Source organism: Physeter macrocephalus, chromosome 8 (genome assembly GCF_002837175.3).
Source record: "Physeter macrocephalus isolate SW-GA chromosome 8, ASM283717v5, whole genome shotgun sequence".
In the NCBI taxonomy this organism is placed as follows: Eukaryota; Metazoa; Chordata; class Mammalia; order Artiodactyla; family Physeteridae; genus Physeter; species Physeter macrocephalus.
Genome location: NC_041221.1, coordinates 77,999,198 through 78,013,108, shown reverse-complemented (window position 1 = coordinate 78,013,108; position 13,911 = coordinate 77,999,198). Strand labels below are relative to the sequence as shown.

General features: G+C 37.5%; 1 protein-coding gene across 1 annotated transcript in view; it reads right to left on the bottom strand.

Annotated features, from left to right (window-relative positions):
* AGGF1 (angiogenic factor with G-patch and FHA domains 1) overlaps window positions 1-11,077 on the bottom strand; it is a 53,230-nt gene extending 42,153 nt beyond the window's left edge. Inside the window, exons 1-5 of the mRNA XM_007116789.4 lie at window positions 10,517-11,077; window positions 7,923-8,025; window positions 6,709-6,911; window positions 5,483-5,647; window positions 2,989-3,177 (exon numbers count right to left, since the gene is read on the bottom strand). Of these exons, the coding sequence (XP_007116851.1) occupies window positions 2,989-3,177; window positions 5,483-5,647; window positions 6,709-6,911; window positions 7,923-8,025; window positions 10,517-10,726 (870 nt within the window). The 5' untranslated portion in view covers window positions 10,727-11,077. The remainder of the gene's footprint in view (window positions 1-2,988; window positions 3,178-5,482; window positions 5,648-6,708; window positions 6,912-7,922; window positions 8,026-10,516) is intronic.
* Window positions 11,078-13,911: the final 2,834 nt, after the last annotated feature.

The following is a 13,911-nucleotide window of genomic DNA, read 5'->3' as shown; positions in this document are numbered from 1 at the left end:
GACGCAGCCGCATAGACAGGGAGATCGGTGCTTTGTGACCACCTAGAGGGGTGGGATAGGGAGGATGGGAGGGAGGGAGACGCAAGAGGGAAGAGATATGGGAACATATGTATATGTATAACTGATTCACTTTGTTATAAAGCAGAAACTAATACACCATTGTAAAGCAATTGTACTCCAATAAAGATGTTAAATAAATAAATAAATAAAATATAGTGTTAAAAAAAAGATAACAAATAACAAGTGTTGCCAAGGATGTGCAGAAAAGAGAACCCTTTTGCACTGTTTGTGGTATTGTAAATTGGGACAGCCGCTATGGAAAACAGTATGAAGGTTCCTCAAAAAATTCAAAAGAGAACTGCCATGATCCAGAAATTTCACTTCTCCGTATTTACCAGAAGAAAACAAAAACATGAACTCAAAAATATATATGCACCGCAATGTTCATCACAGCATTATTTACAACAGGCAACATGAAAGCAACCAAAGTGTCCATTGACAGATAAATAGATAAAGATATGGCGTGTGCACGCACACACGTACAGGAACATTACTCAGCTATTTAAAAAACGAAATCTCATGGGCTTCCCTGGTGGCGCAGTGGCTGAGAATCCGCCTACCGATGCAGGGGACACGGGTTCATGCCCCAGTCCGGGAGGATCCCACATGTCACGGAGCGGCTGGGCCCGTGAGCCATGGCCACTGAGCCTGCGCGTCCGTAGCCTGTGCTCCGCAACGGGAGAGGCCACGACAGTGAGAGGCCCGCGTACCACAAAAAAAAAAAAAAAAAAAAACGGTATCTTGTCATTTGCAAAGACATTAATGATTCTAGAGGGTATTATGCTGAGTGAAATAAGTCAGACAGAGACAGGCAAATACCTTATGATCTCACTTACATGTGGAATCTAAAAAACAAAACAAACAAACAAAAGGAAAACAGATTCATAGATACAGAGAACTGGATGGTTGCCAGAGGGGAGCGAGATGGGAGTGGGGGCAAACGAAGTGAAGGGGATTAAGAGGTACAACTTTCTGGTTATAAAATAAATAAGCCACGGGAATACAATTTACAGCATAAGGAATATGGTGAATAATAATATAATAACTTTTTATGTGGAAGATGATGGTTACTAGACTTAAGGTGATCATTTCATAACGTGTGCAAATGTCAAATCACTATTTAGTACACCTGAACCTAACATAATATTGTACTTCAGCTGTATTTCACAAAAAAAAAAAAAAGAGGGCTTCCCTGGTGGCGCAGTGGTTGAGAGTCCGCCTGCCGATGCAGGGGACACAGGTTCCTGCCCCAGTTCGGGAGGATCCCACATGCCACGGAGCGGCTGGGCCTGTAAGCCGTGGCCACTGAGCCTGCACGTCCGGAGCCAGTGCTCCACAATGGGAGAGGCCACAACAGTGAGAGGCCAGCGTACCGCAAAAAAAAAAAAAAAAAAAGAAAGAAATCAAGAGTAAAGTATTGAATAGTTGCCACAATTTACAAAATGCCAATATAAGAAATAAGCCTCCTTTCCTGCCTGTAAACCACCAACCTAATTCTATTTAGGGAGTAGAAATAAGAGCACTGATAACATTTTTTTACTTCCCTTCTTTCAATTTAATATTGTATCATAAGTATTTTAAAATACCCCTCAGCCTTTAAAAACTACCATCTGAATAACTAAATAATGTTTTTTCAATTAAATGTACTATCATTTTCTTTCTTTTTTCTTCCATTTTTATGAAGACATAATTGACATATAGCACTGCAGAAGTTTAAGGTTTACAGCATAATGATTTGACTTACATACATCAAAAATGACTACCATGGTTAAGTTTAGTGAACATCCATCATCTCATTTTCATACAAAATAATTTTTTTCCTTGTGATAAGAACTCTCAGAATTTACTCTCTTAACAACTTCCATATATAACTTACAGCAGTGTTAATTGTATTTATCATGTTGTACATTACAGCCCTAGTACTTATTAATCCTATAACTGGAAGTTTGTACCTTTTGACTACCTTCATCTAACTATCCCCCTCTCCCCAACCCCTGCCTCTGGTAACCACAAATCTGGTATCATCTTCTATGAGATTATTTATTTGTTTTTCAAATGTAACTGACTTATAACACTATCTCAGTTCTTGGTGCACAATATAGTAATTCAATATTTCTATACCTTACAAAATGATCACAATGTCAAGTCTAGTTACCATGTTTCCACACAAAGATATTACATTATTATTGACTATATTCCCCGCACTGTACATTTCATCCCTGTGACTCATTTACTTTGTAACTGGAAGTTTAAATGTACCATCATCTTCTTAACCAATAACTGTCAGCCATTTAAATCTAATTTTTTGTTCTTATAAATATTGCTGTATAACTATACAAAGGAATGTTTCTTTGGTATTTTTTTTTTATTACAAACTAGAAATGAGACTTTTCCAGTTAAAGCATATGAACATTTTTATGGTTATTGATATAAATAATCCATTTTCCCAAAAGATACCAATTGAAACTAATGAATATATACGTATCCTAAATTTGCTAGCAATGGAATTTTTTAATGTTTGCTAACATAAGAAGGAATTGCTCAACAAAACTAAGAATGTTGAACTTTTACCTACACCTATTTACAAACTGTGTTTTTCTTTTATTGTGAATTGTGCACTGACATCAACTTATCAATAGCTGGTATGAATGTTCTTCTTCCAAATTATGTAACACAAGAGTATTTTATCTGCCCTAAATCTACCTGCTTCAAACTTTAAGAAATTTTTTCTGCTTCTAGTGACTGAGAATTTGTGAGAAGTCCATGTTTGTTCCATGTGAAAGCTTCTTGGTTGGTAGATTCTGATATCTTGTTATTGTAATGAATATGTTTAAAATACAGAGTTACTAAATGATTTTCAGTTTCATCAAAAATTTTGGCTTAATTATGATATCACCATTATGTAAATTTTAAAAATTATGACATTACCTTTTCCTCATTTGTTGTAGAAGAATCAAGATCCTTTCTTTTCTTCTTCAATTTTTTATCTTTACTTTGTTTTGTGCCACAAGTCTGATAAGGTTGCAAATCTACTCGAGAATGAAATTGATATCGACCACTTTCCACATCACAGTAGTAATAAATTCCAGTGGAAGGATCATAATATAGTTGATTTTCCTTTCAAAGTTAAGAAAACAATAAGTTCTATTCAAGTAAGATGAAATAAAATAGAAAAATAGACTTAATAGAAATGACAAATATATTCAAATACAGTAAATTTTCTTTTAAGAACTATAGTATTTTTGGAAAAAATGAATAAAGATAACAGAATGAAAAATGCTTGTAATTTTCCAAAATACTTTACCATTCAATCTGCTCTAATTTTCCTAGTGTGGAAAATGAATAATTTACATATTATATTAAATCTCATGAAACTGCCAATATTTGACCATTTTTTTACTTATAGAAACAGCAACTTCATATGGTTCAACAGAAACCTTTTAGAAGTCATGAAAACTAAGGTATGCATCAGAAAAAGCTGACCATATAAAAGCAACTGCAGACTCATTCTCCATATAATTACACGATAATGGTTTGGTAGTATAAACCCCTAAATCCTCCTCTCAATGACATAAAACAAAGATTTGCCTTTCAATGTTCATGATTCAAAATCCTAGAGAAAAATCTGAAAATAAAATTAAGCTCATGAACACTAAAACATAACATTCTGTACAAAGAAATCAATAAACAATTGTCTTCACTAATCAATTAATTCTACACTAAGTAACTACATAAGACTTAGAGTAAAGCAGCCATGCAATATACAGTTTTGGTAAATTATGGATAAAAACTAGAAAGATAAAATTATGTAATCATCTGCATTTATTAGATACTGGCCAGTACTCTATAACCAAGATTTAATTGAACAGTCTGTATTTTATTTACATCATAAATCCATGCAGATCAGACTTGGAAACATCTTGCAAAGATATATACTGAGATTAAGCAAGTAAAGCTTCCTGAAAAAGAATAATTTATTTTTCTAACTGTTGATACTATTGCAATTTATTGTCTTTAATTCATTTTGTAGATCTCTTACAAAAATATTTAGAATTCTCACTATCTTTCCTTCAGCTAAAAACTGAATGGAAGCTTTCTGATCTTTATTTCCAGTGATAACAGAACTTCTACAACTCAAATCTTTTTAATCTGCTACGTCTTTCAGTCCAAAATATAGACATTTTCAAATATGTAAGAAAATTAATTAAAATAAAATGAAAACTAGCACAATAAAAATGGCCAAACAATGAAGTCCCTACTCCACTGAGACACAACCTGCAGAATGTAATTAAGCATTTACAGAATAGATGTCAGGAAGAAAATTACAGAAAAGAAGGTAGAAGAATGACAAAGACTAACATCATATACTTGGAAATTCCGTATTTTTCTAGAAACCAAGTAATTAATAGCTATTTTCTTTGGTAATAAGAGTTTAAACATTAATTTTCTAGGTATTAATTAGCACTGTCAATTAGCATACTCCTGTGAAATAAAACCCTCTTTTACAAAGTATTTACAAAGTACTATACCAAGTACAAACTGACAAGCTAATGAAATCCCTTATCTAACTAAAATATTTACTATTATCATTACGTTCCCTAGAGTAGTTAATAATAGTTCCAATAACTGGAATGGTGAATATCTGCTCCACTTTGGGGCACTACATTCTGTAATTCCTGAAGACCAGATCATATGTGTAGACCACTGAGGTTGAGGTATGTGGGTATATAACTTCCAGCATCATTGTCATCAAAACCTGAAAAAATCCAATTAAATACCAGACCTTCAACAGTCATAACACTACATTATAAATCAAGAACTTTCTTTTCTGGTTTTGCCCTAGTCCGTAGTCCATTATATTTCTGATTCCATACTAATTCCCCAGTTCTCACTGTTAACAAATTGATTTTTTAAAAGTGAAATGCTTAAAAGTCACAAAATATAAAACAATGACTAATAATAAACATGCTATAAAGAATTTAAGAAAAAGACTCCTCTGTGGTCTAAAATGGATTCATAAAGATATAAGTATTTGAAACAATTTTTAAAAAAATCTTACCCCAAGCCTAGAATTAACAACATTACTTCCTTTTAGTTTAGGTTCTTAAACATTTTACAAAATGTAGTTGTCTCCTTTTATTAATAAATACGCTAACATTTTTGTATGTTACTTTACATATAAAAGGTTATTAGATCTCTCTAAAATATTAATCTATAATAACACAATTAACTTATTTAATTAAATAAACATAGAAATACAGTATCATAAACTACTTTATAAATCTTTACTCTTGCCAAATAGCTTTAAATCAATTTTTACATGCAGCTCCCTGCTTATCTTAATTCAACCTAGGGTTTAATATTTGGTTTTTAAGCAGCTAAGAACACAACCATACAGTACTAAAAGTTCTGAGATACTTACAGAATCGTAATAGAATCCAGTGCTGTGATCAAAATACAATCCAGTATTCTCATCATAACTAAATCCAGTCTGTGATACAGCAGCTTCTGCTGCAGCTCTCAAACTTTCAGCTAGTGATGAACCTTCTAAGGATGTATCTTCTGTTGCTAAGACAGATGCTGGCTCCTACGTATAATACAATCATGTCAAATAGGACAAAAACATCCTCATATCAATATAGAAGCAGAATTTGAAACAATAAACAGACCTAAAAACTATTCTGAATAATAAGACCTCAATTTCTGCAATGAAAAGGGATGGCTATCAATTACAATTTGATCCACTTTAAAATATATGAATTACTGTATCAGTTAATTCAATTCTGACCCAGTTTTGAAGACACTAGAAGTAAGTGAGTGACCATTACTCAAAAATAAATGCCTAATACCATAGGGAAGCAATCCACAAAATACAGACTGAAATATTCTTTAAGACAAATGATCTGGATTCTTCAATAATTACAGGCTCAAGGGGAAAAAAAATTTTAGAAAAGAGATAGAGAAGAAAGGTATAAATTATACATCACACATCAAGCAGTTGCCCTGTATGAACCTTACTGGGATCCTGATTCAAACAAATGGTAAAAACAAATTTATAAAACATTCTGGGAAATTTGAACAGTGGCAAGATATTTGACATAAAGGAAGTATTAAAAAAAAATTTGATGTGAACATGGTATTGTGGTTGCTCAAAATTTTTTGGTTGAGTCAAACGTACTGACAAATTTTGTTTTAGTTTATGTACAGCATACACTTTTGCAACACAACAGAGTAGGAAAACAGTCACACATACGAGCAAGTTCTAATTTTTGTTTCTCTAAAACTGTATTATTGGGCTTCCCTGGTGGCGCAGGGGTTGAGAGTCCACCTGCCGATGCAGGGGACACGGGTTCGTGCTCCGCGGGCCTGGGAAGATCCCACATAGCCGCAGGCCATGAGCCGTGAGCCGTGGCCGCTGAGCCTGCGCGTCCGGAGCCTGTGCTCCGCAACGGGAGAGACCACAACAGTGAGAAGCCCGTGTACCGCAAAAAAAAAAAAACTGTATTATTCACTGCATAATTACACGCAGAACATTTACAACCCTTGTATATGTTGTAATAAACCAAAGAAGTCTATTATTCTACAGAATAACAACAAAGAAGAACAAGTTCTTGAGTATCAACAGTTTCAAGTGAAGCATTTTATTACCTGTGAATTTGAGGCAAAATGGTCCTCTTGTCCACAATTAACATTTTCTGTTATATCAGTACCAGCATAAGCATCATTTTCTATGTGTGACTGGTCTTTAGAATTAAAAGTAGAAGATTTGATATCCTGATCTTCTTGAACTGGGAGTTCAGATGCTTTATTTGGAAGATTAACATCATTATAGTATGTCTGATAATAATAATCTATTGCAAAAAAAATTAAGTGATATCATATTAGAATAGTGTATATAAAAAGGACTTAATTCCAAAACACTGGCACTGAACACAAAAGAGCACATGTTGCAAACAAACCATATTTTTATAATTATACATATTTTAACAGATTAAAATTAATGGTCCAAATAAATCTGCAGAGATATATATCTTTGATTCTAACGTCACCTTCAGTACCCTAGCTGTCAAGCTAAAAAGAAAAAAAAGGTAAGCAGATTTGGATTTTCCATAGCAAGAGTAAAAAGAGAAAACAGGTAGATAGGTTGTGTTCTGTCAAAAAAAAAAAAAATTAGCAACTCTTTAACAATGTCTAACTACATATCACAGTATACTTCAATATCAAATGACATGTCAAGGGCTGACTTTTTCTGTCAAATTTTGCTCATGGTGCTGACTTTTTAAAAAACATAATATTATATAGATATGTAATGTTCATACCATTGCTGTGTTTAGCATTTGCTAAGTTGCATACTGAATAAAACAAGGCAAAATTTAATGGGAAAGATTATTTCCTGTTATCCCTATTTATTAAAACTTGGTTTCTCAGTTATTTTGCCTCACAACATAATGCCACTAGCAAGGCCAGGGTTGTAGGCTCACCCCATTCCCAGGAGGGCCTAAGAGACTGACACTGAACTGATGCTAAGTGGAACGCATCACCAAGAAAACACATGCCCCTGGTCACAAGTAAGGTCAGATGAGAGTAGATGGCTTACAGCATAGCAAAGATTACTCAGTGAATGTGTCACTGAACGCATATTAGCAATATTACGTATTTACAGGAATAACAATACATTCCTACTTTCCCACCAAAAGAGCAAATAGATTATCTGAAAATACCAAATCATATGGAGAAAAGTCAACTTTGTAACAGCTCTCCTATTTACCTAGATGTATACAGATTCTAAATTTAAAGAAAACTCCATGTTAGCATGATTTGAATGTAGTAGTATTAGGATATCTTCACTATAAGCTGAATACCTGAGATTGACCAAGGAGGGTGGTTCTCTGTTTGTACTTCTACATCAGACTTTTTATTATCTTCATTTCTCCCACAATGGAGTATTTTACTGAGCTCTTCTACCTGAAAGAAAGCAAGGCGTTAGGAAAAATAAACCATACAGCAATCTAATAATATACACACTATTCTCCTGAAATTACAATAATTATTTTTCCTGGTAAAAGTTTGGAGAAGGACCAATATCAGCTAGTTTCCTTTTCAGAAAAACTGAAAATACTACAATATAATTGGCTTTCACCTTTTACATCTGCAGAAGGAGATGTTTTTATTCTTATATTCTCTAGCTAACCTCAAACTATTACCTCCAAAAATCAGACTGACTAAATTAATAAGACTTAGTGAACAGGATCCTTTATTTCTAACAAATAAGGAAGTTTTTATACTACTATTTTAATCAGTCAGCAGTTCTCCCTAAGGAGAATTAAATCATTGAATTAAATTATCTAGTATCATTCAGTGTTCTCCACCTGGAATTAACCATTCACTTAAATAATGCCACTCATATACTTTAACATACTTTTTCCTTGAAATAGTAATCTTATAATTAAGTAACTTGAGCAGAAGGAAAGAGAGGTGACTGCCTCAGAGATGCATCTCGCTTCCCTGTGTCTCACTGAATACCAAGGCCAGAACAACTGAGTGTGAAAAATACCCATAAGCAGATGAAGAGCAGCCTCATCAATACAGCTCAGTCAGACAGGAACTCAGTGTGAGATTATACCCATTATAAGCACAAAACCAAAAAACGAGCTTCTTTAATGATACATAAAGCTTAAAAAGAGAAAGGTGATAAGACTGATTATATACAGATTATCTGTGCACTTCATAGATTATCAGATCTGCTGCTACCACCAGGGCTGGAACTAAAGTGAAGCGAGCAAGGCACCTAAGGCACAAAATTTAAGGAGACATTTACTCTCAGCTTCATGCAAGTATAGAATCATACCTGAGAACGAGTGCCCCCTTGAATTTTTCACCCTAGGCTACTGATCACCTTGCTCTAATCCTGGCTCTGGCTACTACCACTATTACTATGAACAAGACCATTTATATAGTATCTGCTACGTGCTAGGCACTGCACTTGGTACTGTGGGTAACATCTCAATTCATTCTTACAACCACCTTACAAATTAGTTGTCCTAAACCCCATTTTACATGTGAGAAATCTAAAGAAAGTAATTTGCACAAAGTTTCTTTGACTCCAAAGCCTGTACATATTGTACTTTCCTGCTAGTTCACCCTCAATTCTCAAGCCAAATTTTTACTGCTCCAGATAAAACACTTATCTAGTAATTAGGAATGACAGTTAACAAACTCCACCCACCACCAGGGGAGACTGACTACAAAGATAATAAAGAGTAATTTCTATGCATTTCAATTTTTCATATTAGACTGCTATCAAATTAACACTAATAACCAAAACGCTGGCTCTTCAAAGATTAGCAAAAACGTTTTCTTTTAGCATCTCTATAGCAAGCGGTACTTTTACAATTTAGAATTATAAAAGGGTTTTTTTTTACAGCTCATATTTTACTCCCCTTTCCCCACAATATTTTAACAATATTTGTAGTCTCCTAGCACAGTCGCTATGCATTGTAGTTGTCCAAGAAATAGTCGTTGAGTAACAAAACACAAATTTTCGATAATGTCATAATGTTAACAACTCTATACAATGGGCACAGAAAGTCACTGCAACTCAGCGGTAATTTTCATAAATTATTTGATAGCAAAGCGCAACAAAGTTTGATGATACTTTAACGTTCAGCCTACATTTGTCGTTTTAGGAAATGTACCAATATACGCCAAAAGACTAGACAACAGTTTAACTGAAATTAATAATTACGTGGAAATAACTTGTTGGGAGAGTGCGACTGCCCAAAACAATCAAGCTGAAAAGATTATGCTTTTAAAAGTTTTTTAAAAATGTGAGTTTAAATATTTGTCCTTACTGCATGTTATAAGAACAAAGTTAGCTGCTCAGTGTCTCTAACGAAGTTCTATCTTCCCTACTTCCACTAGACTACTCAAGATGAATGCCCAGAACAACCTCACACATACCTAGGGTTCAGCAATTTACAAAACTGTAAAACAGTCTGTTGACATTTACTTTGATTTAACCTCCACCAGTGTGGTCCTAGCATTCTCATTTTATGGGCCACTGAGGCTCAATATCAGTTCACTCATCTAGGGTATGATAAATGGGATTCTGACTGAAATCCGGCGCTTTAACAAACTCAGAAGTGATCTAGAACAAAATATTAGAAATGTGCCCACTGCCAATGGGACTTCACAAGTGAGAATGAAGACTCAAGTACTTAAGTGCACTCCACGCCGGCCACAACTGCAGCTCACGCACTTATCTAAATCGAGTACCCCAACGCTTAGGTTTGTTCCAAATGTACCTGGAATTATCATCGCACTGAACTTTTAACTCTTTCAGGTACTCTATAAAGCAGTCCTGGGCCCTACCAAGGAGCCCTTCTGAGGCTATCTTAGACTTCGAAGGCCTCATCTCGGGCTGGATGGGGCGTGGGGCTGGAGGCGGACGGCGCACCTGGGTGCGAAGCTCCTGGTTGTTGCTCTCGGCGCTCTGGTACAGCCGCTCTGTGTGATGCAACAGCTTCTCGATCTCCCGCACTTGCCGTTTGCAGCTCCGCAGCTCGCGTTCCAACTTTTCCACCTTCCGCCTCAGCTGGGCCAGCTCAGGCTCGGGGGAGGGAGGTGGCGACGGCGACAACGAAGGCGGCAGTGCCTCAGAGGCCATGGGGTCCAGCGCGAAGCGGCCCGCGGGAGCGGAGGGACTGCGCTCAAGCAGAGACGGACGCCGACGGACCCAGGAGCCACGGGAGCGCGCGGGAAGCGAAAGGCGGCCTCATCCCTGCTCCGCCGCGGCGGCCCGCGGCCATGAGGCCCTAAAGCTGGTTACCTGTAGCCGAGGCGAACTGTGGGCAGCGAGCAAGGGGACGGAGAATGGGCCCAGTCCTCCCGGCTTTGAAACAGTAAAACTTTATTGGTAACCACCTGCCCCGGCGACCGACTAACCCACCGAAACGTTGAAGAAATGGGCGGGCCAGCGAACCAGGGACCAGAAGCGGTTGGGACGTTTCTGGGCTGAACCGGAAACGACGGCGCCGGCAGTGGGCGGGGCCGAGACGGAAAAGGAAGCGACGGAAGGCCAGAAGAGCCTCACAGCGCACAGGCGCACTTCCCGCCGGCTGCGGGGTGGACGGGACGGGGCGGGACGGGGCGGGACGGGGCGGGACGGGGCGGGACGGGAGGGCGTGGAGAGCGGGCGGAAAAGGTGCTGCAGTAGCGCGGGAGAGAAAAACAGGAGATCGCTCATCCTCTGGTCGGGGGATTTTATCCTTGCACACTTTAAAAACGTTTTCAAACTTTTTGCACAGAGTGCACTTCCTAGCTCCTTGTTTAACAGATGAGTACAGTGAATCTCCAAGAAATGTTTTGCCAGGGTTCATAGAATTGATGCTAAACCAGGACTGTGAACGTAGTGTTCTGACGCTCTGCTTACTTAGTGCTTCTGCGGATTCTGTGAGGTTAGGCCCCCCAGGAAAAGAAAGCAAATTCCTATAGGTCTGGCTTGCAGAGAGAAGCATCCCTAGTGGGAAAGTAAGCAGCAAGATTCTACGGAAGCAGGAGAGAAAATTTTTCTGTTTCAGTGCATCTATTTGGTGTTTCGTCTTTGTGAAACAGGCGTTTGTTCAGCAGCCTTTAAACTGATGAGGGCTTCTTGGAACACACTTCCTTTCTTAACCAACGTCATTTAGACTTAGAGCTTGAGTTCGGAATGCCGGGCCTGAGACCTATGGAGGTCAGCGACTACGTCTTGCCTGTCCTCTCCCAGGTCCCAGCTCATTGCCTGTCACAGAGCGTGTATCCTTAAATATTTGCTGAACATAAGAATCCTGTTTGATGTCCTAGTTCAGTGGCCGCTCTGTGTGCTTTTTGTCCCCTGCACTGCCCACTAGTTAAGTCACAGGCGGTGAGTTCTCCAAAAGGGACCTGCCCTCTCTAGGTCCTGCACACATTATTCCTTAGGCTTTAAGAGCCCTTCCAAATGGCACCACAGTGATCTTCTAGCCATCAAAGGATATTTAGTGAGAAGGCAGAATATGTACTCCCCGATGTAAAATAGAGATGTACTGCCCCCCAAAATCTGACTTACCTTAATGCATTATGACTCTAATCAAGAATGTATCCAAATCTTTTAAAATAAAAGCTATATTTCCCACTTTCTTCACCTTCGGTGGGGGGAGGGGTAAGGAATTCCATAAACACCACCTGTAAGGTAACTTTAAGGTAAAGGGGACTTCCACTTTCTCATTTTATAGATGAGAAATTTCAAGTTTTAACCATTCATTATAGAAGGAATAAATAAGCTTATTAGCTGCTACATGAAGCAATGATTTGTCTTAAAGGTAATCCATTTAATCCCAAATTCTGACCTATCATGCCACTAGTCTATAACTTACCTCTGACCATTAGTCTGGAAGAAAAGAGTCACAGTATTTTTTTGAGGGAAAAAAAAAAGCTTTGTGTATAAGGTGGGAATTGCATTAAGATTCTAGTAACAGAACTTAGTTTATAGTGGCTTATTAAACAAATTAGGAGGTTACTCTATTACATTAAAGAAGTCTGGAGATGGGCTTTCCAGAGTTGGTAAGGTGGCTTTACCAGCTCTTTAGAGACCCAGGCTCCGTCTGTCTTTCTGCTCTTCTATTGGTAGAGCATATTCCCAGCCTCCAGGTCAATTCATGGTACAATATGGCAAGGGACAAAAGGACTTTCCCAAGGCCCCACCCAGTGATTTCTGTTTATATCTCACCCCTTGCTGCAAGTGGGGCTGGGAATTGTGTGTGTGTGTGTGTGTGTGTGTGTGTGTGTGTGTGTGTGTCTCTTTCTGAGCTGGACACATTATTCCCTCTAACAATAAAGGGTTCTATAAATATGGAAGAAAGAGAAAATACTTTTTAAGTAGGTAAATAGCAGTCTGCCACACCTAGTTTTCAAATCTAAAGGTACTTTGTAGAGTGGACAGGGCCAGTGCCCTAGAGAAACATACTACTAGGCACCCTTCATAGTTTGACTTTGTTTTTATAGTGTTTTTCCTAAGTTATTACTGATATTTGGTATCTCAGACTGTAATCATACTCCTTAGTTCACAACACGTTATCAACATTAGCCCATGGATGGCTCTTCTCGTTTTCTGTTTTTGGGGTTTTTTTTTGTTATTTTGGTTTTTGTTTTTGTGTTTAAATTGCTCTGTATCCCCATTCCCCAGTCCCATTACCTCCTTTCTGCCAATATGGGCACCCAGTCTCACATGTTTGATATATGACCTTAAATATAAATCTATCCTATCCTTATGTTTCCTGTGTATTTCTTTTACATAAGTAGTATTTGGTTTTAAATCTTATGCTGTTTCTTATTTTTTCCACACTAAAGATGTTTTTAAAATTCATATATATTGCTAGCGTACATCTAAGTTCTGCATAGTATTCCAAGGTTTACATATACCACATTTTATTTACCTATTACCCTAGTTGTCAACATCTAAGTTATTTCCAATTCTCTATTAATACAATTGATGCCACAATGAAAATCCTTGTTCATGCCACTTTACTGACCTGTGCATTCATTTCTTTGGGATATATAGCAAGGCGTGTGATCTCTGGCTTATAGGGTAAACATTTAATTTCACTACGTTCTGCTATATTGCTTTTCAGAATGGCACCAACAGTGCACAAGGAGTTCTTTGTCCTCCGCATTCTCTCCAATACATATTAGTCCCTCTTGTACATTTTTTTGCCATTTTTATGAGTGTAATGAGGTATTTCACTGTTGTGTTTTGTTTTGTTTGCGGTACGCGGGCCTCTCACTGCTGCGGCCTCTCCCGTTGCGGAGCACAGGCTCCGGACGCGCAGGCCCAGA